The sequence below is a fragment of the Balaenoptera borealis genome (genome assembly GCF_965194805.1).
Source record: "Balaenoptera borealis genome assembly, chromosome: 8".
Taxonomy (NCBI): Eukaryota; Metazoa; Chordata; class Mammalia; order Artiodactyla; family Balaenopteridae; genus Balaenoptera; species Balaenoptera borealis.
In genome coordinates, this window is record NC_138865.1 from 58,580,475 (window position 1) to 58,604,812 (window position 24,338).

At 34.4% G+C, this 24,338-nt stretch overlaps 1 protein-coding gene across 3 annotated transcripts in view; it reads left to right on the plus strand.

Annotated features, from left to right (window-relative positions):
- ZDHHC21 (zDHHC palmitoyltransferase 21) overlaps positions 1–24,338 on the plus strand; it is an 85,707-nt gene that overhangs the window by 28,165 nt on the left and 33,204 nt on the right. For all 3 annotated transcript variants that reach the window (XM_082401687.1, XM_082401688.1, XM_082401689.1), the window contains exon 6: positions 19,772–19,888. In XM_082401687.1, coding sequence (XP_082257813.1) covers positions 19,772–19,888 — 117 coding nt within the window. The remainder of the gene's footprint in view (positions 1–19,771; positions 19,889–24,338) is intronic.

The window sequence follows — 24,338 nt, forward strand, 5'->3', positions numbered from 1 at the left end:
TTCCACGAGTTTTATGGGTTTAGGTTTTATGTTCAAACCTTTGATTCATTTTGAGTTGATTTTTGTGTATGGTGTAAGATAGGGGTCCAGTTTCATTCTTTTGCATGCGACTGTCCAGTTTTCCCAGGACCATTTATCGAAGGGACTGTCTTTTCCCCATTGACTCTTTTTGGCTCCTTTGTCATAAACTAATTGACCATATAAGAGTGGGGTTTTTTTCTGGGCTGTCTATTCTGTTCCATTGATCTAAGTGCCTTTTTATGTCAGTATCATACTATTTTGATTACTATAGCTTTGCAATATATTTTGAAATCAAGACATGAGATGCCTCCAGCTTGGTTCTTCTTTCGTAAGATTGCTTTGGTTATTTGAGATCTTCTGTGGGTCCATACAAATTTTAGGATTGTTTGTTCTATATTTGTGAAAAAAATGCAGTCAAATTGTGATAGGGATTGCATTGAATCTGTAGATTGCTTGGGTAGTATGTCCATTTTAAGAATATTTAATTTTTCCAATCTATGAATGTGGCAGGGCTTTCCGTTTATTGGTGTTGTCTTCAGTTTCTTTCATCAGTGTCTTCACTGTACAGATCTTTCACCTTGTTGGTTAAATTTATTCCTAGGTATTTTATTCTTTTTGATACAATTGTAAATGGGATTGTTTTCTTAATAACTTTCTGATAGTGTATGGAAATGCAACTGATATTTGTATATTAATTTTGTATCCTGCAACTTTATGAATTTGTTTATTAGTTCGAACAGTTTTTTGGTCGAGTCTTTAGGTTTTCTATATGTAACACCATGTTATCTGCAAATAAGGTCAGTTTTACTTCTTCCTTTCTAATTGGATGTCTTTTATTTCTTTTGCTTGCCTAATTGTTCTGATTGGTGATAAGAGTGGGCATCTTTGTCTCATTCCTGATCTTAGAGGAAAAGCTGTCAGCTTTTCACTTAGTCTGATGTTTCTGTGGGTTTGTCATATATGGCCTTTATTATGTTGAAGTACGTTTCCTCCTACACCCAGTTTGTTGAGAGTTTTTATCGTGAATGGATGTTGAATTTTGTCAAGGGCTTTTCTATGTCTTTTGAGATGATCATATGATATTTATCGTTCAGTTTGTTGATGTGGTGTATCATACTGATTGATTTGCAGATTTTGAAGTATCTTTGCATCCCTGGAATTAAATCCCACTTGATCATGGTGTATGATCCTTTTAATGTATTGTTGAATTTGGTTTGCTAATGTTTTGTTGAGGATTTTCACATCTTTGTTCATCAGAGATATGGTTTTCTTTTCTTTTAGTGTTGTTGTCTGGTTTTTGTTTCAGGTTAATTCTGGCCTTGTACAGTATTTTGGAAGTGTTCCTTCCTCTTCAATTTTTTTTGAAAAGTTTGAGAAGGATTAGTGTTAATTCTTTAAATGTTTGGTTGAATTCATCCATGAAGCCATTTGGTCCTGGACTTTTCACTGTTGGGGGTTTTGATTACTGATTCAGTCTTCTTACTAGTAATTGGTCTGTTCAGATTTTCTGTTTCTTCATGATTCATTGTTGGTAGGTTGTTTGTTTCTAGGAATTTATCAATTTCTTCTAGGTTGTCCAATTTGTTGGTATATAATGTTTCATAGTAGTCTCTTATGATCCTTTGTATTTGTGTGGTATCAGTTGCAGTGTCTCCTCTTTCATTTCTGATTTTATTTATTTGAGTTCTCTTTTTTTTTTTTTAGTGAGTATAGCTAAAGGTTTGTGTATTTCGTTTATCATTTCAAAAAACCAGGTTTTAGTTTCCTTGATCTTTTCTATTGTCTTTTTAGTCTCTATTTCACTTACTTCTACTCTAATCTTTGTTTTTTCCTTCTTTCTACTTTTGGCTTATTTTGTTCCTCCTTTTCTAGATCCTTGAGATATAAAGTTAGTTTGAGATCTTTCTTTTTTCTTAATGTAGGCATTTATAGCTATGAACTTCCCTCAGAACTGTCTTTGCTGCATCTCGTAAATTTTGGTGTGTTGTATTTCCATTTTAATTTGCCTCGATATTTTTTAGTATCTGTTTTGATTTCTTCTTTGGCCCATTGGTTGTTCAGTATTATGCTGTTTAATCTCAACATATTTTTGAATTTTCTAGTTTTCTTCTTATAATTGATTTCCAGTTTCATACCATTGGGGTTGGAAAAGATGTTTGATATGATTTCAGTCTTCTTAAAATTAAGGTTTGTTTTGCCACCTAATATATGATTTACCCTGGAGACTGTTTCCTGTGCACTTGAGAAGAATGTGTATTCTACTGTTGTTGGATGGAATGTTCTTTAAATGTCTGTTAAGTCCATCTGGTCTAACATGTAGTTTAAGTCTGATGTTTCCATATTGATTTTCTGTCTAGATGATCTATCCATTGTTGAAACTGAGGTACTAAAGTCCCCTACTATTATTATAATGCTGTCTAGTTCTCCCTCAGGTCTGTTAATATTTGCCTTATGTATTTAGGTGCTCCTCTGTTGCATGCATCATATTTACAAATGTTATATCCTCTTGTTGGAGTGACTCTCAATATTGTTTTATATTGACCTTCTTTGTCTCTTCTTACAGTCTTTGGCTTAAAGTCTATTTCGTCTGATATAAATATAAATAAATATAGCTACCTCTGCTTTCTTTTGGTTTTCATTTGCGTGGAATATCTTTTTCCATCACTTCACTTTCAGTCTGTGTGTCCCTAAAGCTGAAGTGAATCTCTTATAGGCCCTAGATAATTGGATCTTGTTTTTTTTTTTACCCATTCAGCCATTCTTTGTCTTTTGATTGTAGAATTTAGTCCTTTTATATTTAAAGTAATTATTGATAGGTATGGACTTACTTTTGCCATTTTAAAAATTGTTTTCTGGCTGTTCTGTAATTCCTTTGTTCCTTTCTTTTTCTCTTGCTTTCTTCCTTTGTTTTTTGGTGATTTTCTTTAGTGCTGTGCCTGATCTATCAATATAAGATTCACTCAGCTAGTTTCTGGATTTCATTCAAAGGTAATTGCTTCATGCTTAGTAGTAGATTCATTGTGTTTGTGGGAAGAGTTGAGTTCAGGAGCCTTCTCTGTTGCCATCTTGGGCCAGAACTCCTGTGATTTCATTTTGTTTTTGTATTTAGCAGTTATTCTATGATGTGCTTCATTGTTATTTTCTTTGCATTCTTCCTGTTTGAGAGTTTATATAACTTCTTAAATCTGTGGCTTGATGACATTTTTAAGTTATGGACATTTCTTGGCCTGTGTCACTTCAGCTGCTACTTCTGCCCAACTTTATCTCCTGCATTTCTGGGATTCTGATTATATGCACATGAGATCTCACTGCACTGCATAACTTTTGTAGTCTTTCCTGCATTTTTCCTTTTTTTCCCTCTGTGCTTCAGACTGGGTATTTCCTACTGACCCCTCTTCTGGTTTACTGCTCAGCTCTGTTTAATCTACTGTCAAACCCTTCTGTTGAGTTTATTAGTTCAATTATTATATTTTTCACAGTTATAATTTCCATTTGATATTTTTTTCATAGATCACGTCTCTGGTGAAATTCTTCATTTGTCATCTAAAGTTTTGAACATTTTAATGAAAGTTATTTTAATGTTTATGTCTGATAACTTCAGTGTTGAGATCTACTTGTGGGTCTGTTTCCATTGACTTTTTTTTCTTCTCTCTTGTAGTTTCCAGATAGTTTGTCCTTTCTTCTGATATATCTAATAAATTTTGTTAGATACTGGGCATTTTATATGACAAATTGTAAAGAGCTGGTTGATACTTTCTTTTTCAAGATATGATTTACTTCTTTTGTGGACTGTCAATAAGAGAAGACTCATCTTGATCCAGTCAAGGATTTGTATAATAAATATTTCTAAGGCTAGTAACAGAATATTGGTCTTAATACAGCAGTTCTTTTGAAGATGACATTTACTGTGTTTATTGAGACTTTGTAAGGATTTATGATTTGGGGCTTTGTCTTCATAAAGAACTAGTTTCAGTTTGCCCTTTCTCTTATGTCATAGCCCTTCAGGAGTTTCTCAGCTGTAAACTTCAGTGTTAACAGTGGATTGTGCCTTCTTGTTGTTTCCCCAGTTCTGTGGGATTGCAGAAAACTCTGAGCCTCCACTTCTACTAGACCTTTCATATGTAATGTTTATGAGTTGGCAAGTACCTTTAAGTAAAAAGCACTGAGGAATGTAGGACTCACCTTAGTGCATTTCTACTCTTTCTGGGATCTTTGTCCTTTAAGTCCTGGCTAGTTTGGCTACTTCCCAGTGTCTTCAGTCAGCTGTTTATTTACCAATTAATTGGATTTTATCTGGCTTTTAGTAATGTTCTTATTGGTAGGGTTAGTCTCATATAATCTCTTCCTGCATAGGTGTCATTGGCAGTAACATTTTGTTTAAAAATTTCTTCCCAAGTGATTTTAATCATTGCTTCCTAACTATACAACTCCAGGAGACCACACTCATGTCATAATCTATGTAAACAATATCCTGTGGAGTTGTGCAGAACCATATGACTATAGCCATAAGGTTTGAGAACTATTGTGCTGTAGAAAATGAGACTGGTGATGGACTTGATAGTATTGGTAGAGATTAACCAGATGGGGAGATGAAGGAAGTCATTGCTGGACAAGAGAATAACAAAAAGCTTGAGGCAGTTAATTGGAAATTGGTTTTAAGGTCACATTTTTTCTAAGATACTAAAAAACTCTATAGCAAATATTTTTAAAGCTAAATAATAGAAAATTGCCCTTACTTATAACAGGTTTTTTTGTTTGTTTGTTTTTTGGGGGTTTTTTGGTGATGACATTTATTACATTTTTTTATAAAGGTAGAAAATTGCCAGTAATTTCAGTACAAAAGTCACTATTGGCATTTAAAAAAAAATAATGTTTTGTAGTGGAATATTCTTCAATCATTCCTGCCCCATCAGTTTTTTTCTAAGTCCTTGCCTGTCTCTCTTTCATTTTTCTCTAAAACAAACAAAGTATATCCAGGTCTTCATTTTGTGTGGAAAGTTCTTCATAAACTTTGTTATTCTTTCCATTATATGGGATATGGTATAAAGATCCCCAGATATCCCTAATTATCTTTGGAGATTGTGTTATCGATTACTGTGCTTCTTTCTTATGGATAAAAAGTACAATGTAAGTATGCCATGGACTTTGACCCTATATTCTGTCAGCCAGAGGAAGTGAAAGCTTTAGTCTGCATTTTTCTTTATATCCTTTCAGGTAGATAGATGGCAGCATAGTATCTTTCGTTAAGTTCTAAAACTGAGTGCTTATCTCTGGGTGGGAAAAGAAAGTGTTAAAAACTCTTACTTAGGTTTTTGTTTCTTTTCTTTTTTCTTTTCTTTTCTTTTTTAACATGAAAGTGTTTATTCATTGGACTGACTTTTAAACTTTGTGGTGATGTCACTTAACCTGTATTTAGTAGAAAACTGGTACATTAATGATTAAGCACATGGGAAAGAAAGAGTTGAGAGAAAGCAGACTGTTCACAAACTCTGGAAAATAAAGGGTCTGGGACCTGATTTTCTTCCATTTCTCTGTTCTCGTGGCTTTCTCTTTTCAGGGGTGTGCTTTCTCTGCTGGATTGTTTTAACTGCTTTGCAATAACCCCTTTGTTTTTTAGAGTAACTTAGTGCTTTTTAGATTTCTTCTTAATCTTTACTTTTAAAATATCCACTTATCACGGACTTTCAAGGATTTATGTGTTTTTACTATGTGAAGTTTTGAGGAAATACTTTAATATATCCTTTAGTTAGAGAAGGCGTTAATAAGAGGTAAGGAAGATAAGGAATTTATTCATCATGAATCAGTGCCCCAAAATAAGGATTTATTTTTATGCTGTAAGTATTGATTTATATCCTAAGTCTTATAAAGAAGGCCTACAAACCTAAGAAGAATTAGTATTACCATCTTCTTTGTAAATAGCAACTAAAAAAAAATCTCGAAATTCTCAGTTAATATTAAAACAAAAATTCATATTTAGAAAATTGCAGAAATGTAAGTAATAGGTGTCTTTCCAAATAAATGGGGATTAATAAAGCATTTTTAGTTAAAATCACAGAATCCAAAATTAATAAAGATTATATGCTTGGAGATATGTGGAGAAGTTTTTCAAATGTTAGATGTCAAATTAGTTTGACCGTCATTTGTATTTATCATGCTGCTATAATGTTAACTTTTACTTAAAATCCTCTTGAAACTAATGTCTTCCTTTAAGTAGTTATTGGGATGAAAATCATTTTAAAGATTTCAAAACCTGTAGAGTGGGGAGTGATGTGGCATTTTAAATGAATAAAATGGATAGATATTAAATAAAATAAATTTTCTTTGGCCAAAGTCTATATTTGACTATTTTTCACATAGTTATTTTAAATGTTTATAAGCAAATGCCTGGCCATTTGGCATATTATTAAATTACAAAAATGTACTTCGTCTTATTATATGCTAGTTGTTTACTAAAACCATTATTAGAAAATTATAGCATTTTATTGGGTTGGCCAAAAGTTTGCTCCGGTTTTTCTGTAACATCTTACGGAAAAAACCCGAAAGAACTTTTTGGCCATCCCAATGATTAAATATGAAGGAAGATATCATTATAATTAGGGAGTATACTTTCTAAAGATTATTATTTATTGATCCATGAATATTTCATTAGTCATATGTTTCAGGATTTTTATATTATTCTCCATTTGTAAGAATTGGATTAGTGGAAAATGTCAACTTATTTAAAATATCCTTGAGAGGATAAGTAGTATGGTTCCCATTGTACAGAGAAGGTAGTGAGATTCAGAGAGGTCCAGTAACTTGTTTAAGCAGAGAATTATCCCACTTGGCAGAGGTGTGATTTGGGCCCATTTCTGTCTGTTCCTAAGTCAATGTTCTTTCTATAGTATCAAGCTGCTATTTCACTTTTTTACACTTTTCCCTGCGGATATTTTTTAGCAGTTTAAAAAATACTCAAGCATCACAAAATTTCTTCTTCAGGGAAAGCTTATTGAATCTCCTGATTGGTAAATTCATACTTTCCTGTTTTCATTTTTCATTGAGGCATTACATTTTTAGTAGTTAATCTAATCTAATCTAAAGACTGTCAAAATACATCTTATAAAGGCATTATAGTAGGTTAAAAATATTTTTTAAATTATGTACCTGCTGATGATCACATATTGTAGGCAATACTATCTCTACTTTCTTTCTATGTGAGAAAACAAGTTGTTTTCTTTCTTAAATAATTGGTAGCTATTAGTGTAGAGCTTATGCAACTCATCATTTGTGGCATAGTTCTAAAGTTATATGTTTTAAATTGTTTTTAGATGAAGTAGATTCAGATAATTTCCAGCTGATTCTTTTGTATCTATTTTTATGTGAAGGGCAAAAACTAATATACTAACTGCATTTAAGGTTATGGGGAGAGTGATAGAAGTGGGGAAGGAAGGGTGAGAATTTGAATAAAGGACATGCTGCCAATATTCAGAAGAGGAAAATAAATAATGTTTAGCAGTCCAGCCAACAGCTTCAGCTAGGAAGATACATTATTATTATTCCGATTAGCTCCTATCTAATAGTGTTGCTAGGGATTTGATGTCGGATAGAACTATGCCACAGAGTTATTTGCATAGCTTTTTGGCTAACAAAGAATAGAAGTAGCCAGAGGACTTGGTTGCAGGTAGCTCTGAATATTAGTAAAGCTCTTTACAATTTAGTTTAATCTTTTTATATAATCAATCTCAAAGTATCCTGAGCACTTCTGTTATTTATTGCTATTTTAAAAAAATGATTTAGGCTTTACTCAATATTTATATAGGGTCATTTACTGTGGGCACTTTAGAATGAATAAAATTGCTGAAATATGTATTTAGTTTATTTTGGGCAAGAATAGCCAAGAATAGTGTGGAATTAAGATAAATATGAAATGAAAATTATTTCGTTAGCAAGTATAAGGGTAATTTGGTGTTTTTGCCTCTGTATCCTGAAATGTTAGTGGAGGTAGTAGCATCTCTGGGTAAATTTTTCTTTCCTTTTTCTTTTTCTTTTCTTTTCTTTTCTTTTTTTTTTTGCTTGGAAGGTATGATGTCAGATATATAATTAGTTTACGTTTGTAAAAAAAAAAAAAAAGGTATAAGACTACCCTATTATTCTAACAACTGTCAATTCTATATGTCATATATCCCTGTGCTTTTACTGACAGATGGAACAAAGAAACCTTATGCTAAATCTTGACCTTGCCTTGCAGTACCAGGTCTACTGAATATATGTCCTCATTAAATTTTATATAGCTAATTATTTATGAATATTATAGCACTTAGCATAAAAATTTAGCAGTTTTATTTCTCTGTGAGAATGTTTCAGTCACTTTGAGTTTAAATGGTTAAACGCTGGCAGCAGTTTTATTGTCTCACTCATCTTTTACTTTTATCAAATGCTATAGCACTGTATTAAATGGTAAATGTAGCAAGAAAATATGGTATCTTGTTTTCTTATTGAATAGCTATAACTTTTCTAGAGTTTTTACTGCTAAAAGATGGGAAGGCAGACAAAATGATTTTTCTGAAATATTTTACCCTCAACCATGAACCTAGCAGTCAGGTGCCAGTGAAATTTGCTCCCTAAGAAAGCTGCATTTATATCTGTATCAAAATTGAATGTGTAATTCTGGTCACTCAGTGATAGCCGTGAGTCAAGTATGAATAGTGATTTTTTTCATTTAGATATTAGTTTCCATTAGGATTTAACAAGACTGAAAAAAAGTACATTTTACCTGGGGGCTGGAGGTGAGAAGGATATACAGAATAATCGTGTAACTTCTTTGCCTATCGTTTTGAATGTAATGATAAAACTTAAGCTGAGGCCCATTCCCAAAAGTGCTGATAACCATACAGATATGGTACGATTTTACTTTATGCAAGAGGAACTGCCACATGAACCTAACCTTAGCATGTGAAGTTGGTTATTTAGCCATTTTGAAAATTCAAATCTGTATACTTCAGATATCTTAGTTGTGATCTAAGCTATTTTCATTTTTGAAAAACAGAGAAAACAAATCCCTTCCAGTAGTACAGTGGGGGAAGGAGGGAGTCTCCGACCCCCCTTCCCCCTCCTCCACCCCGGAGACATTGGTAATGATATCTGGAGACTTTTTTGGTTGTCACAACTGGGAGAGTGCTACGGGCATTTAGTAGGTAGAGGCCAGGGATGCTGCTAAATATCCTACAGTCATAGTACCACTTCCTACAACAAAGGCTGATCTGGCCCAAAGTATAGTCATGCTGAGGTTGAGAAACCCCTTCAGTAGGAGGAAGATAACAAATACCTCACATGTTAATTTTCAGGCTAGTCTCATAAAAACACAAAGTGACTTATAAATAATAGTTTATAAATAAAATTGCTTCCTACTGATTAATATAAGACTATTATTTTATACGTAAAATTTTATTTGTAAAACAGTTGTTTATTTTCAGAAATTATGAAGAACACTCAGTAAATCATTTAACAAATATTTATTGAGTGCCTGCGATGTGCATGGTAGCCATTGTAGGCTCTGAGGATGCAGCAGTGAACAAAGTGAAGTTCCTGAATTAAAGAGCTTACATTCTAATTGGGGGAGACAGGCAATAAACAAATACATGGTATACAAGATTAGTATTATGAAGTGTAATAAAGGTGAGTAAGGGATAGAAAGTAATGATTGATGACATAGTCAAGGAAGGCCTTTCTCATAGTGACACTTGAGCAGAGACCTGGAACTCCAGCATGTCACTGATATTGGGAGGAAGAGCATTTCAGTGAGAGGAAAGAACCAATGCCAAGACTGTGAGGTGGGAGCATGCTTGACATTTTTAAGGAAGAGTAAGGAGGCCAGTGTATCTTGAGTGGAGTGAGTTAGGGAGAGAGTTGTAGGAGATGAATTGAGAACAGTGAGGGCTGGGATTGGAGGTGAGACTTTGTTTTGTCAGGATGTTTAGTGGTTGGGACTTTGGAAGCTTTTGAAGGTTTTTTAGCAAAATTACACAAACTCATTTACATTAGAGAAAGAAACCTGATTGCTAGGAAGAATAAATTTAGGGACAGTCATGGCAGCAAGAAGACCAGTTACTAGACTGTTAAAATATAGTCCAAACAAGATGATGTGGGGAGTAGTGGAAGTGTTGAGAAGTGGTGCATTATAGTTTAAGAGTTGACAGGACTTAGTGTTGATTTGGATGTGGGGTATGAGATAGAAAGTGACAAGTAGAGGATGATTGCAAGGTTTTATGTCCTGAACAACTGGAAGAATAGAGATGTCATTTACTGAGATGGAGAAGCTTGGAGGAAGAGTAAGTTTTAGGAAAAAGTTAAAAGATTTTGGTTGTATTGAGGTGCCTATTTGATATCCAAGAAGAGATGTTGTTAAGTAGACAGATATGGGAATCTGGATTTCAGTAGAGTGGTCTGAGCTAGATATATAAATTTGGGACCTTTAGGTGTAAAGATGGTATTTAAAGCCATGGGACCTGATAGGAGATTTTCTAGGGAGTAAGTATAGCTAGATAAGAAAGGAGGTCTTAAGACTAAGCCTGGAATACTCTTAAATTTTAGAAGACAGAAAGATGAGGAGGAAACAGAAAGGGGACTAGGCAAGAGTACCCAGTGAAACCAGGGAGCACTGGTGAAAGAGAGCATCAAGAAAGTTGACGGTATATATTGAAGGAGAAATTATAACAATGTAGTGTGGACTGTAAACAAGTAGGAAGTCAAGTGAAGGTATTGGAGGAAGGCATTGATGGACGGTGAAATGGTGGTTGGGTCAACAGATGGGAGGTTCATTGAGGTTGAGAATGTGTTAACATTGATGGTCTACAGGGAGTTAGATTGAAAGATACAAGGTGGTATTCAGAGGGTGATGTGTTTGAATTTGCAATCATGTTATGAGCACAGTGATGGGAAATATTAAGGTAGAGAATATAATCATAGAATTTGGATTGAGATTGGAGTAAGATTATTAGAAGAAATGAGTTCAAGGAATTCACGGACCAAGTATTGGAAGAATTATTTGCTAGATCATAAATAGCCAAATCTGACCCCTGGTTTATTTTCATTTAGCTTGCATCAGGAGGTGATGACCCCACTGCTCCCTAGTTGTGTAACATTTTGAAATTTTAAATGATGTAATTACCAGATAGGAATATAGGAATATTATTTCATGTAAGTGTCCTTTTCCTCCTCTCTTGGTTTGTGTGACATGTGTCTGTGTACATGTTGCCTATGTGTTTCTTTTTCTGTGTTTCTCTCTGCTATTTCATGTGTGTAATAGTCTTTGTAGGTAGTACTCTGACTCTTCATGTGTTGGGGGAGACTGCTTTTTTGGCTAGCTTTCTTCCTCATTTTCATTTATTCATTCAGTAAACATTTATTGGGCATCTACTGTGAGCTAGAGCTAGTTCTAGGCTCCAGGGACTCATCATTGAACAAAACAATCAAAAGTTCCCATCTTCAAGAAACTTACTGTTGTGAGAGACAGATAGTAAATACATACATAATACATACATACACAATTACATAAATAAGTAAATATCAGATGGAGGTAAGTACTCTAGAAAAAATAAAATAGACCAAGGCAGTAGGGAATGCTGGGATTTTCTGTAGTTTGGTCAAGGCAAAATAAGCAAATGGGCCCTGGTAAAAATAAACAAATGGGTCTCTGATAAGGTGATGTTTAAACAGAGACCTACAGAAAATGAGGGAGTAAACCTGTGGATATCTGGGGAAAGATTTTGCTGGGAAGAATAAGTGTAACATCACTGATGTGGGGTTGGCTTCATATGTTTGAGAAATAGCAAAGAGCTCAATGTGCTGGGATCAGAGTGGTCCAGGAAGAAAGTGGTAGATGAGCTCAGAAGGCAAGTCCGACTCCTCCTCTCTCTTTCTTCCCTCTGTCTCTTGTATCCTTTTCTATAACTTTTTTGACATTTTTTGTCTGTCCTTTCACAGGCCATATGTAACTAAACTTTTTCATTTTGCTATATATATTTTAAAAGAGTTCTGTTTCTATTCTAAAATTAAGAAAGTATTTTTGTATTTTATATTTCATGATCACTACTTTCTTTTTACTGTAGTTTCATTTTTTGTACCTTTTGTATTGTAAAATATAATACACATATATAGGTGTGCACAAAAATAAAAACATACAGCTCAGTGAATTATGGCAAAGCCTCTTTGAGCAATATTTATAAGATTTATTCTTTTGTTACATTAGATACAGTTTATTTTCATTGCTATGAACATTGCTACAAATATTCATACTATTTCATTTTTTAATAAATTTATTTATTTATTTTTGGCTGCGTTGGATCTTCATTGCTGCGCGCGGGCTTTCTCTGGTTGCTGCGAGCAGGGGCTACTTGTCCTTGCGGTGTGCGGGCTTCTCATTGCGGTGGCTTCTCTTGTTGCGGAGCATGGGCTCTAGGCACGCAGGCTTCAGTAGTTGTGACACACAGGCTCAGTTGCTCTGTGGCATGTGGGATCTTCCCGGACCAGGGATCGAACCCGTGTTCCATGCATTGGCAGGCGGATTCTTAACCACTGCGCCACCAGGAAGTCCATAGTATTTCATTTAATGTAAAATAGTTTATATATCCATTCTATTGATGGACATTTACATTGTTTCCAGTTTGGGGCTGTTACAAATAATGCTGCCAGAAGCAACCTTGTTCATGTCTCTTGCTGTACAGGTGCGTGTGTTTCACTTGGATGTACAGCTAGAAGTGGCAGTATTCAAAGGTTATGTGTACATTCCTTTAGATACTGTTAAAGTTTTCCAAAGTGGTGGTACCAATTCAAAACCCCACTAGTAGAGTATGTAAGTTCAGGTTACTTCATAGTGTTGTTAATATTTTTTCAGGTTTTCCTTTTTTTTTTTAATGGCATAATATTAAAAGTATCTCCTTTATTTTTCAATTGAAGTATAGTTGCTGTACAATATTACATAAGTTATAGGTGAACAGTATAATGATTCACACTTTTTAAAGGCTACACTCCATGTATAATTATTATAAGATACTGGCTATATTCCCTGTGTTGTACAATACATCCTTGTAGCTTATTTTATACCTAATGGTTTGTACATCTTTTCCCCCTACCCTTATATTGCCCCTTCCCTCTCCCCACTGTAACCACTAGTTTGTTCTCTATATCTGTGAGTCTGCTGCTTTTTTGTTATATTCACTAGTTCGTTGTATTTTTTTAGATTCCACATATAAGTGATATCATACAGTGTTTGTCTTTCTCTGTCTGACTGATTTCACTTAGCATAATGCCCTCCAGTCATCTTAAAGTTTGTCATTTTAGTGGGGATGAGCAGTACTTCCTTTTGTTTTAATTTGCATTTTTCTAACAACGAATGGTATTGAGCCCCTTTTCATATGTTTATCGACCATATGTATAGCCTGTTTGGTGCAGTATGTCTGTTTATTTTGCATGTTTGGTAGGGGGGTTATTTGACTTTTTTTTTTTCCTGGTAATTGTAGGATGTTTTAGATTTGAGTCCTTTATGATTATGTATGTTGTAAATATCTTCTCTGTAGCTAAATTTTTTACTCTCTTAATGCTATTTTTTGATGAACAGAAGTTTTAATTTTACTCCAACTTACCAGTCTTTTCCTTTTTAGTTAGTGCTTTTGGGGTTCAATTTAAGAAGTATTTTTCTATCCTCAAATCATCAATATAATTCTCCTATATTGTCTTCCAAGTATTATATTTTTTATATTTCCACCCGGAATTGATTTTTATAATGCTTATGAGGTAGGAGTTAGGATTTCATTTTTTTCACAGATGGATATCCAATTGATTTAGCACCATTTATTGAAAAGATAATTTCACTCTGCTCTGCAATACCATCTTTGTCATAAACCAAGAGCCATATATGTGTGTATCTGTTTCTGCTTTTTTTCCTAGTCCATTAGTCTATCTTTGTGGTTGCACCACACTGTTACAACTGTCGTTTTATAATAAATCTTGCTATCCAGTATAAGAGTGTTTTTCTGCCTTTTTTTTTTTTCATTATTATTGCTCCCATCAGGAGCCTTTTTAGACACTTTCTCTTCTTTTCTCTATGAAGTTAAATACTAAGGAATAAGATCTTGTCAGGTAGGATTGATTTGTGGACAGCCACAAATCACTGTAATAGCTAAGTTTTTTTTTTCCTCCAAGAACCAATTTTCTCCCTCCTGGGGGCGATATTACCCCTACTGAGAATGCATGCAGTAGAGGAGATCCTCCTCCTTGTTCTTTTTGTGTAGGAGTGGTATGCTATCCTTTGCTTTTGTCTTTTCCAGTGAAATTTAGAAACAGCTTACTCAGCAATTTACAAATCAAAACAAAGTAAAAAACTCCTACCAGTGTATAACAGTATATACTCTACTGGTGGGGGAATTTTATTGGGATTGTATTAATTCTGTACATCAGTTTGGTTAGTTGACATCTGTACATTACTTAGTTTCCTGATCGTAAGCATAGTATAGCAGCAAGAAGAAGTTGGAAACATGGGTAGTCCTATGATCATGACTGAGTAGTTAAAACTTTTCCTGAAAAGAATATTCACACATTTACCAGTGAGTCCTAGGTCTATCATATATGAAAGGTAACAGTAATTCCAGTCTATGCATACTCTTCAAAACACTAGAAAAAGAGGAAACTCCCCAACTCATTTTATGTGTATAGCATATGTTGGATATATAACCTATTACAGACAATAAGAGAATGAAAGGAAATTAGTCTGATTATGAACATAGATAAACAACCCCTAAACAAAATTTTAGCAAACTGAATCTGGTCATATATAACCAGCTTGATCAAGTTGAGTTTATCTTAGGAATGAAAGGTTGTTTTTACACTAGAAAATCAGTCAGTATACATTATCAGTTAACAGATTAGGGGAAAAAAACCCAGATGTATGGAGACTGTATGTATTAGTGTGTGAAGACAAAGATAAAATTCAGCCTCCATTCATGTTATAAGCTCTTAGCAAACTAGAACTAGAGAACTTTTTTAGTGAGATAAAAGGTTCCAAAACAACCAACCAACCAAAAACTACACACAGAACCCAACACAGTAGCTGTTGCATGCTTATGATGAAATGTTGACCTTTTTCCCTCCAAGTTGAGGGACAAGGTGTTGATGCCTGCTGTGCCCCCATTGCCATTGTTATTAAACATAGTGCTAGGAATTCTGGTCCATGCGGCGAGGCAAGAGGAAGAAAGAGACGGTATCACTGCTGAAATGAAGAAAACCATCATTACTCTTAGATGGTATGATCATGTAAATAACTTATCTGTAGATTCTTTGGAATTTTTAAGAAAGTTTAAGAAGTGTGACTATAAAACAATATTTTTAAAAAATCAGTTTTATTTCTATATGCTAGCAAACAATGCTTTAGACAATGAAATTAACAGCAGAACCATTTATAATAGAATCAAGAAACAGGAATTAAATCTGACTTTAAAAAGCACAAGACCTCTAGGGGAAAATTGTGACTCTTAGTGGAGAGAATATATCATATGTGTGTGTATGTCTGAGTGTGTTGTAACTTGAAATCTAATTTAAAAATTTTTATGGGAATGCAAATTACAGTTGACCTTTGAACAATACACATTTGAACTGCGCAGGTCCACTTATATGTGGATATTTTCAGTAGTAAGTACTCCAGTAGTACACGATCGATGGTTGGTTGAATCCCCTGATGCTGAGGAACTGTGGATACTGAGGGCCTACTATAAGATATATGCAGATTAACCCCCGCCTTGTTCAAGGGTCAACTGTATCTAGAATAACCAATACATTCCTTTTTTTACGTTGAAATATAGTTGATTTACAATATTATGTTATTTTCAGGTATAAAACATAGTGATTCAATATTTTATAGATTATACTCCATTTAAATTTATTACAAAACAAAGGCTGTATTTCCCTGTGCTGTACAATACATCTTTGTTGCTTATCTATTTTATACTTAGTAGTTTGTGTCTCTTAATCCCACACCAAGATATTCTTGAAAAAGAACAAGTTGGGATGAGTTGGCCTAGTAGGTATGGAGAGTTATTACAAAGCCATAGTAACTAAGATGTGCTCACTAGTACGGGGATAAACAAATAAACCAAGAGAACAGGATAGAGAGCCCACATCAGACTCAGGCATGTATGGACACTTGACCTCTGATCCCTGAGGAAAGGACAGCTTTTTAAATAAACCATCCCGGGACAATTGAGTATTCATATAGTAAAAGTAAATTCAGAACCCTATATTTCACAGTGCACAAACATCAGTTCCAGGTGGATTAGTGACCTAAATGTGAAAGGCAAAGCTATAAAGCTTTTAAAGGCTTTAGAAGGTAATAATAGGAGAAGGTCATCATTACATCAGGGTTGGGAAAGATTTCTTAAACAGGAAATAAAAAGCAATAAAAGAAAAGATTGATAAATTGGACTACATTAAGATTAAGAACTTGGGATTATCCAAAGATGCCATAAAGAGAATGAAAAAGTAGACTCAGAGTAGGAAAAGATATTTGTAATATGCAACTGAAATGTAGTATCGAAAATGTCTGAAGAACGAATCAGTAACCTTTCTCTTTAAGGTAGGGATGCGGGAGAGGATGTGATGGGGAAGAAATGCACTGAGAAAAGCGTCTGCATGTTTTCAAATGTTTGCATTCTTTTCTCTAAACTGAACTTATGTTTTATGCATTTATCTATATATAAGCACATTTCTTAACCAAAAAATGGAAAGGAATGAAAACGATAAAGAAATACAGTTACTGTATTAGTTTTCTAGGGCGACATAAAATACCACAGACTGGGGGCATAAACAACAGAAACTCATTTTCTCACAGTTCTGGAGGCTGGAAGTCTAAGATCAGGATGTTGGCAGCTTTAGTTTCTCTGGAGGCTTCTCTCCTGGCTTGCAGATGGCACCTTGTTGCTGTGTCTTCGCATGTGCTTGAGCATCCGTGGTGTCGCTTTGTGTTTCTGAGTTTCCTCTTCTTATAAGGATACCAGTCAGATTGGATTAATGTCCACCCTAAGGGCCCCTTTTTTCTTGCTCTTCTCTTTAGAGGCCCTCTCTCCAAATACTCTCACATTCTGAAGTGCTGGGGTGAGGGTGGGGTTAGGGCTTCCACATACGAATTTCTGGAGAGACACAATTCAGCCATAATAACACTGATTATGTCATAAAGATTTGAATAGCAAATGGATGCTTGTGATTTAGATAAAATTTCCCAAGCCAATTTTTGGATTCAAAAAGTGCTAGATCTAAAAAAAAAATCTAAGATAGAGGTAAAGATGTTGTGCTCTGGAGAAGTATGTTAGATGACTCAAAATATGGATTTAGTACTGATGTTAATTATGTGTGTGTAAAGTTGGGATGCATTTTTTTGAAAATGTAAGAGTGATAAAAAGCAATTTCTGAATTAATTTACTATTTTACACAAGTACTCTCTAACATAAATGTATACCTAAGTGAATAAATGTAATTTTAAGTAGATCTTTTAGTTTCATCTTATCCCTAACATGTATGAATTCTAGTGGACAAAAAGGCTTTTTAATCTTTTCACTGGGAGAAAAGAGGATGCATTTTATTTGGTCATATATGGCACAGATCTTCCTTGACTTACAGTGGGGTACATCCTGATAAACCCATTCTAGGTTGAAAATATCCAAAGTTGCACCATCTTAAAAGTCGGAAAATTGTAAGGTGAACCGTTGTAAATTGGGAACCATGTGTATTTTTATTAGGGTAAGCTCTACTATGACACAGTATGTGCATTCCTAAAATTTGCCCAACTGTGCAAAATCATGCAATGAAAACCATAGGGCTTATGGCAAAATGAAGACACAACACTCAAAAACTTTGTCAGTGACACTTAAAAGGGTTCCTAATAAAAATAGCAGCACAGTTTTATACATGTTAACTAATTAAGAAATACGTAAATACTATAACAAACATTGCCTATACCTTAGAAGAGACCTGAAATTTTCTTGTGGAAGTGGGCATCAGAAAGGTTGCGTTATGTGAGTTATTACAAAGTGATGGAAGGAGAGTCATATGAAATTGGAGGGAAACTTGTGATACCAGGTACGGATGAGTGTGGCTCATAACACACATGACAAATTGAGTTAGCCGGTAGATGTTTGGGGGTGTGTGTTTTGTGTATTCCTGTATGGCTTGGTTTATCTGGGTTAAGTTTTTACTGTTCATCTTGGGTTTCTTGCAGATAAAATCACACATAAACAAACACAAGAGTCTTGCTATGCTCAAATTGTTGCTTAATGTATCAATCATGTTGGAACATATTTGTGTTTTCATACAGCATAATAGCAGAGTTTACTGTACTGAATTTTTCATATCATTCATAGCCCCATCTTTTCCTCTTTACATGTTTGGTAAGGATTTTGCATTAGGCTCTTTTATGTGAAATTTTGAAATAGTCAAAACTAATATGTAACTGTTCCATAACACCTTAAGTGTCTTGGTGAATTTTAAGTTTTCCCTGGCTAATACACTGAGTGGTTTGGGTGTGGACTCAGAGTTTTGCTTAAGTCAGGTGGATGACCACTGTGCCACACAGAAAAGCATCATTTCTTTTGTTTCAAACAAGATCATTATGTTCGGTGACCCCCCTGTTTCTGGTATTGCTACCAGGGTACCTTTAAGCCTTAACCTGAATCAGTATTAAAAGAGCATGTGGGTGGTTATGTTTTGGGGTCCTTCCCATTCGTTTGTTGCTTTTTATCCACTGTGGCTATTTTATTCCAAAGCTTAGTAACTACAGGTTTCCAGAAGTCTTTGTTCTTTCACTCTCTCTCCCTCGACTGGAATGTTCTGGCCAGACAAGGGAGAGAGAGTGAAAGAACAGTGAGGGTAAATGAAATGGTTTCTCCTGGTTTTCCTGACCTCCTGCCACAGTTTCTTTGGATCACTTTCAAGACCCTCATTTTCATGCCCTGGGATGGAAAATCAGTTTTCCCTCACAGCGTTTCTGTCTAGGCATTCCTTTATGTTTCTACTGTCCTCTGTGCACACATTCCTGTTAAAGCATATATCACATTGTTTTGGAGTTTTGCAGAGTTGGGCTCTCTCTCTGAATAAACTGCATACTTCTTGAGGGCACAGACCATATCTTTATCCTTTTTACATTTCTACTACATAGCTCAGTGCTTGGCAGTGGTAGTTGAGTGAGTGGATGGATGAATTAATGAGTTGGTCTTGAAGAGAGCTGTTCATGTGACCCTATTATTTGTGTTACCCCCTCATTTTGACTAAAATACATAATCTCTAGGTATCTTGGCCACTTGAACTTTAATATTATGAATCAGACTTGTGCATTCAAGCTTTTTAGCAGTACCATAATAAAATTTCCTTTTGTTGAACCAGAGATTGTACACCATCTGTTTTGTTTTTGTTTTTTGATTTTTGGAGGGTTTTTTTGTTTTGTTTTTGCTACAAATAGTAAATGAGCATGGCTAATTTGCAACTTTAGGATTGAGGGTTTTTTTGGACAATAGAGTAGTAAAATCCCATTTTTCAGCTTGCTACTATGAATTAAAAACAATTATTTTTGAAATTTTCAAATATTTATATATTTATTAAGTGGAATAAACTAAAAAATGGGGAGAGTAGTTCTTTTAAGATAATAAGGGAAAATGTTATGGCTCAATTCTTGCTTATTATTGCAACTGTAAGTAATTTTTGAATTGTTTTTAAGATTTTCTTTTTCTTCTTATAGGACCTCTTTGTTGTTAGACATGAATTGGCCATAATGAGACTAGCTGCCTTTATGGGCGTTACAATGTTAGTTGGAATAACTGGACTCTTTTATACTCAACTAATTGGCATCATCACAGTAAGTATGTTTTTAATGTAAAGTAATGTATTTGTGAACATATTCCCTAATTACGAACTTAATTCTAAAAAGTTACAGGAAGTTTAGAAATTAAAGAAGAAACTTATCCGTAGTCATTTATGTATTTCCATTTCCGTATGCCTGTGTAATTTTAAAGTAGTTATAATCAGTGTACAGAGTGTACATATAATTTTGTATCCTGCTTTTAAAAATTAGATTAAAGTATTTTTATATGGCTACAGACATCATGTTTATAGTTTTTAATATTTGGATATACTGTTCAGTGAACATACCATATTTTAATTAATCATTTTTCTGTTGATCAGCATCTACTATGCAATCTTTTTTTTCTATATTACAAATAGCTCTTTGAACATCTCTTTTTCCTCTTTAAACTACTAACTTAAGGTAAATTCCAGAAAATGGAATGTTGCTGGTAGAAACATTTTATTAGTAATTAACGGGTTTTTATTTTTTTGCATGTATTTATTAGCCAAAGTGGATTTGTCACAACAGAAAAGATTTTAAAAATGAGAAAAATAACATTGGTTAAGGATTTAAAAGTTTGGAAATACACTGCATTGCAGAAGATGCAGAGTAAATAGGCTTTTTTGTATGTTGTTGGCGGGGGTATAAATTAGTATAAACTTTTTGAAGGGCAAATTGTCAATGTCTATCAAAATTTTAAATTCACAACCCTTTTGACCGACCTCTAGATACTGTTTTTTCACATGTGTGTAATAAGTGTGTATATTAAAAAAGATCTTCATTGTTATATTGATATATATACAGTGTATGAAAACTTAAGTGTTTACAAGACTATATTCAGTGAAAAAAAATGTAAGAAAATGCATCAAAACTTACTGTAAAGCAACAGTAATCAAGAAAGTGTTGTACTGGCATAAGGATAGATGAAATAGGATTGAGAGTCCAGAAATATACACATATATCCATGGTCAATCAGGGTTTCAGCAAGAGTAGCAAGACTATTCAATAGGGGAAAGAAAAGTCTTTTTCAACAAATACTGCTGGGACAGCTAGGTATCCACTTGCAGAAGAATGAAGTTGGGCCCTTACCTCATACCATATATGTAAATTAACTCAAAATGGATCATAGACCTAAATATAAGATCTAAAATTATAAAACTCCTAGAAGAAAACATAGGATTAGGCAATAGTAAATCTTAGACTAGGAAATAATATCCTAGATATGAAACCAAAAGTGTAAATAAAGAAAGAAAAAAAAAGATAATTTGGACTTACTCAAAACTGTAAACTTTTGCACTTCAAAGGATGCTATCAAGAAAGTGAAAGGACAGCTCACAGAATGGGAGACAATATTTGCTAATCGTGTATCTGATAAGGGACTTGTATCTAGAATAGATAAAGAACTCTTAAACTCAGTAATAAGAAGGCAACCTAATTAAAGCATGGGGATAGGATCTGAATGGACATTTCTTCCAAGAAGATACAAATGGACAATTAATACTACATGAAAAGATGCTCAACATCACTAGTCATCAGGGAAATGAAAATCAAAACCATAATTAGGTATCACTTCTCATGCACACTAGGAAGCTATAATAAAAAAAGATAATAAAGGTTGGTGAGGATGCAGAGGAAGCAGAACCCTCATGCAGTACTAGTGGGAATGTAAAATGGTGCAGATACTTTACAAAATAGTCTGACCATTCTGTAAATAAACATGAGTTATGTTTTGATTCAGCAATTCCATGCCTAGGTATGTACCTAAGAGAAATGAAATGTATGTTCACATAAAAATTTGTACATGAATATTTATAGCGGCATTAGTCATAATAGACCAGAACTCTCAGCAATCCAGATATCTATCAGCTGGTGAATGGATACATACAAAATGTGGTATATATTCATAAAATGGACTATTATTTGGCCATAAAAAGAAGTGAAGTACTGATGCATGCAACACCGTGGATGAACCTTGAGAGCATTATGCTAAGTGAAAGAAACCAGTCACAAAAGGTCACGTATTTGTATGATTCCATTTATATGATATGTCCAGAATAGGCAAGTCTATAGAGACAAAGTAGATTAGTGGTTGTGTAGGGTTGGGGAGCTAGTGGGGGCTGGAGATAATGGCTAAAGGGTACAGGGTTTCTTTCATAGGGTGATGAACATGTTCTAAAATTGATTGTGGGATGGTTGTATGACTCTGTGAACATGCTAAAAAACCATTGAATTGTATACTTTAAATGGGTGAATTTTATGGTATATGAATTATATGTCAATAAAGCTGTTATCAAAAAAAGAATATTTCTAGCATAAATTAAATGTTAATTTTATTCATTTGTTCACATTCATTCATTTATTTATTCATTTTGTATATGGTTTGTTGATGTCCTTTGTCTGTTTTCTATTCAGGTGTTCTTTTCTCTTATGGTTTAATAAGAAATGTTAATAAAAACATTAACTTTCAAAAAAAAGAAATAATGCGGAGGTAACTATTTCTCTATCCCTGTATCTATATGCAAAGACTATCTATGGAAAGACACACGAGATACTAGTAATGGTACTGGCCTCTGAAGAAAACTGGAAGAATGCAGTCAGAAATGGAAGGAAAACATATTTATTGTGTAACCATTGTTTTAATATTTTGCAAGGTACTCATAATAACCTTTCTCCTCTAGATTTTATAGGAAGAATTTTAAACACACAGGAAATTTTAAAGAATTTTACAGTGACTCCTCAACCACAATTAACATTTTAGAGTATTTGCTTTATCTCACTCCAAATTGTCCATCAATCCGTTATATGTTGTAATATATATCAAAGTAATTTGCAGCATCAGATAGTTTACCACACAAATCATTAACTGGGGCTCAGTGCTTGTTTATGTTTTTTCCTTTGAGGCAAATTTTACATACAATGAAAGGCATAAATGCACCCATGTACAACCCAAACCCCTTTCACAATAGAGAATATTACCATCACCCTAGAAAGTTCCCTCATGCCTCATATCAGTCAATCCATATCCTCTGCAGAGGCAGCAGTGATCTGTTGTTTTTTTTCCCATCCATCACAGATTAGTATTGGTTATAGAATTTCATATGTACCCATTAATATGTCTTCTTTCTTTCAATATAATGTTTTTTTGATTCATCCATGTTGTTGCAGGTATTGATAATTTCTTTTTATTGCTGAGTAGTATTCCACTGTATGACTATACCACAGTTTGGTTTTTTGTTTTTTTTTTTTTAAACATTATTTGTTTTTATTTATTTATTTATGGCTGTGTTGGGTCTTCGTTTCTGTGCGAGGGCTTTCTCTAGTTGTGGCAAGTGGGGGCCACTCTTCATCGCGGTGCGCGGGCCTCTCACTATCGCGGCCTCTCTTGTTGGGGAGCACAGGCTCCAGACGCGCAGGCTCAGTAGTTGTGGCTCACAGGCCTAGTTGCTCTGCGGCATGTGGGATCTTCCCAGACCAGGGCTCGAACCCGTGTCCCCTGCATTGGCAGGCAGACTCTCAACCACTGCGCCACCAGGAAAGCCCCCACAGTTTGTTTATCCATTCTATTAAAAGACAGCTGGTCTGGTTCCAGATTTTGGTAATTATGAATAAAAATGCTGTGAACATTCTTGTTCAAGTCTTTTTGTGGAACGTGTTTTCATTTTCTTGGGTGAATACCTAGGAGAAGAATTGCTGGTCACTTAAGACAGGTTTATCTTTTATTTCATAAGAAACTGCCAGGCCCTTTCCCCAAGGAACTGTGTCATTTTGCACTCTCACCAACAATGTATGAGAATTCTGGTTGCTCCGCATCCTCGTCAACATTTATTGTTGTCAGTCATTTTAATTGCAGCTGTTCTAGTAGGTTTTAATAGTAGCGGGTTGTTTTAATTTGCATTTCCTTGATGACTAATGATATTGAACACTTCTTCATGTGCTTATTGGACATTCATGGATTGTATAATGTCTGTTTAAATATGTTTTTATTATTATTCAGTGGCTTGAAATGTTTTCTAATATCTCTTGTGATTTATGTAATGATGATGATAAATAACATGATATTAATCACATTCCTGTGGACGAGAATAGGTCTTCCCCTAACATCTTTTTTCTCTGCTTTTAGACTCATTCATAATTACTTTATAGCGTATTCATAAGTCAAGTCTAAATTGCCAGGTTATGCTTGCATTTTTGAATTTCTGCTTTTGAATTTGCCCAAATCATTGGTATATATTTATATTTCCTGGAATGAAGTTTCTTTGGTTTCCCCCAATGTCTTATGATTAATGACTGGAAATGGACGTTTGAGAGTGTTGCTGTTAAGATTACAGGTTACTTCTGAGAGCCGTCAGAGGTCTATAGCTGAGGCTAGCAGTTTCCTTCTCACCTAAGCACAAAGTGGGGTTTGGCAGCAAAGGCTTCAAGATATTTTAAGAATTCCTATTCTCAAATTTTAGTATTCACT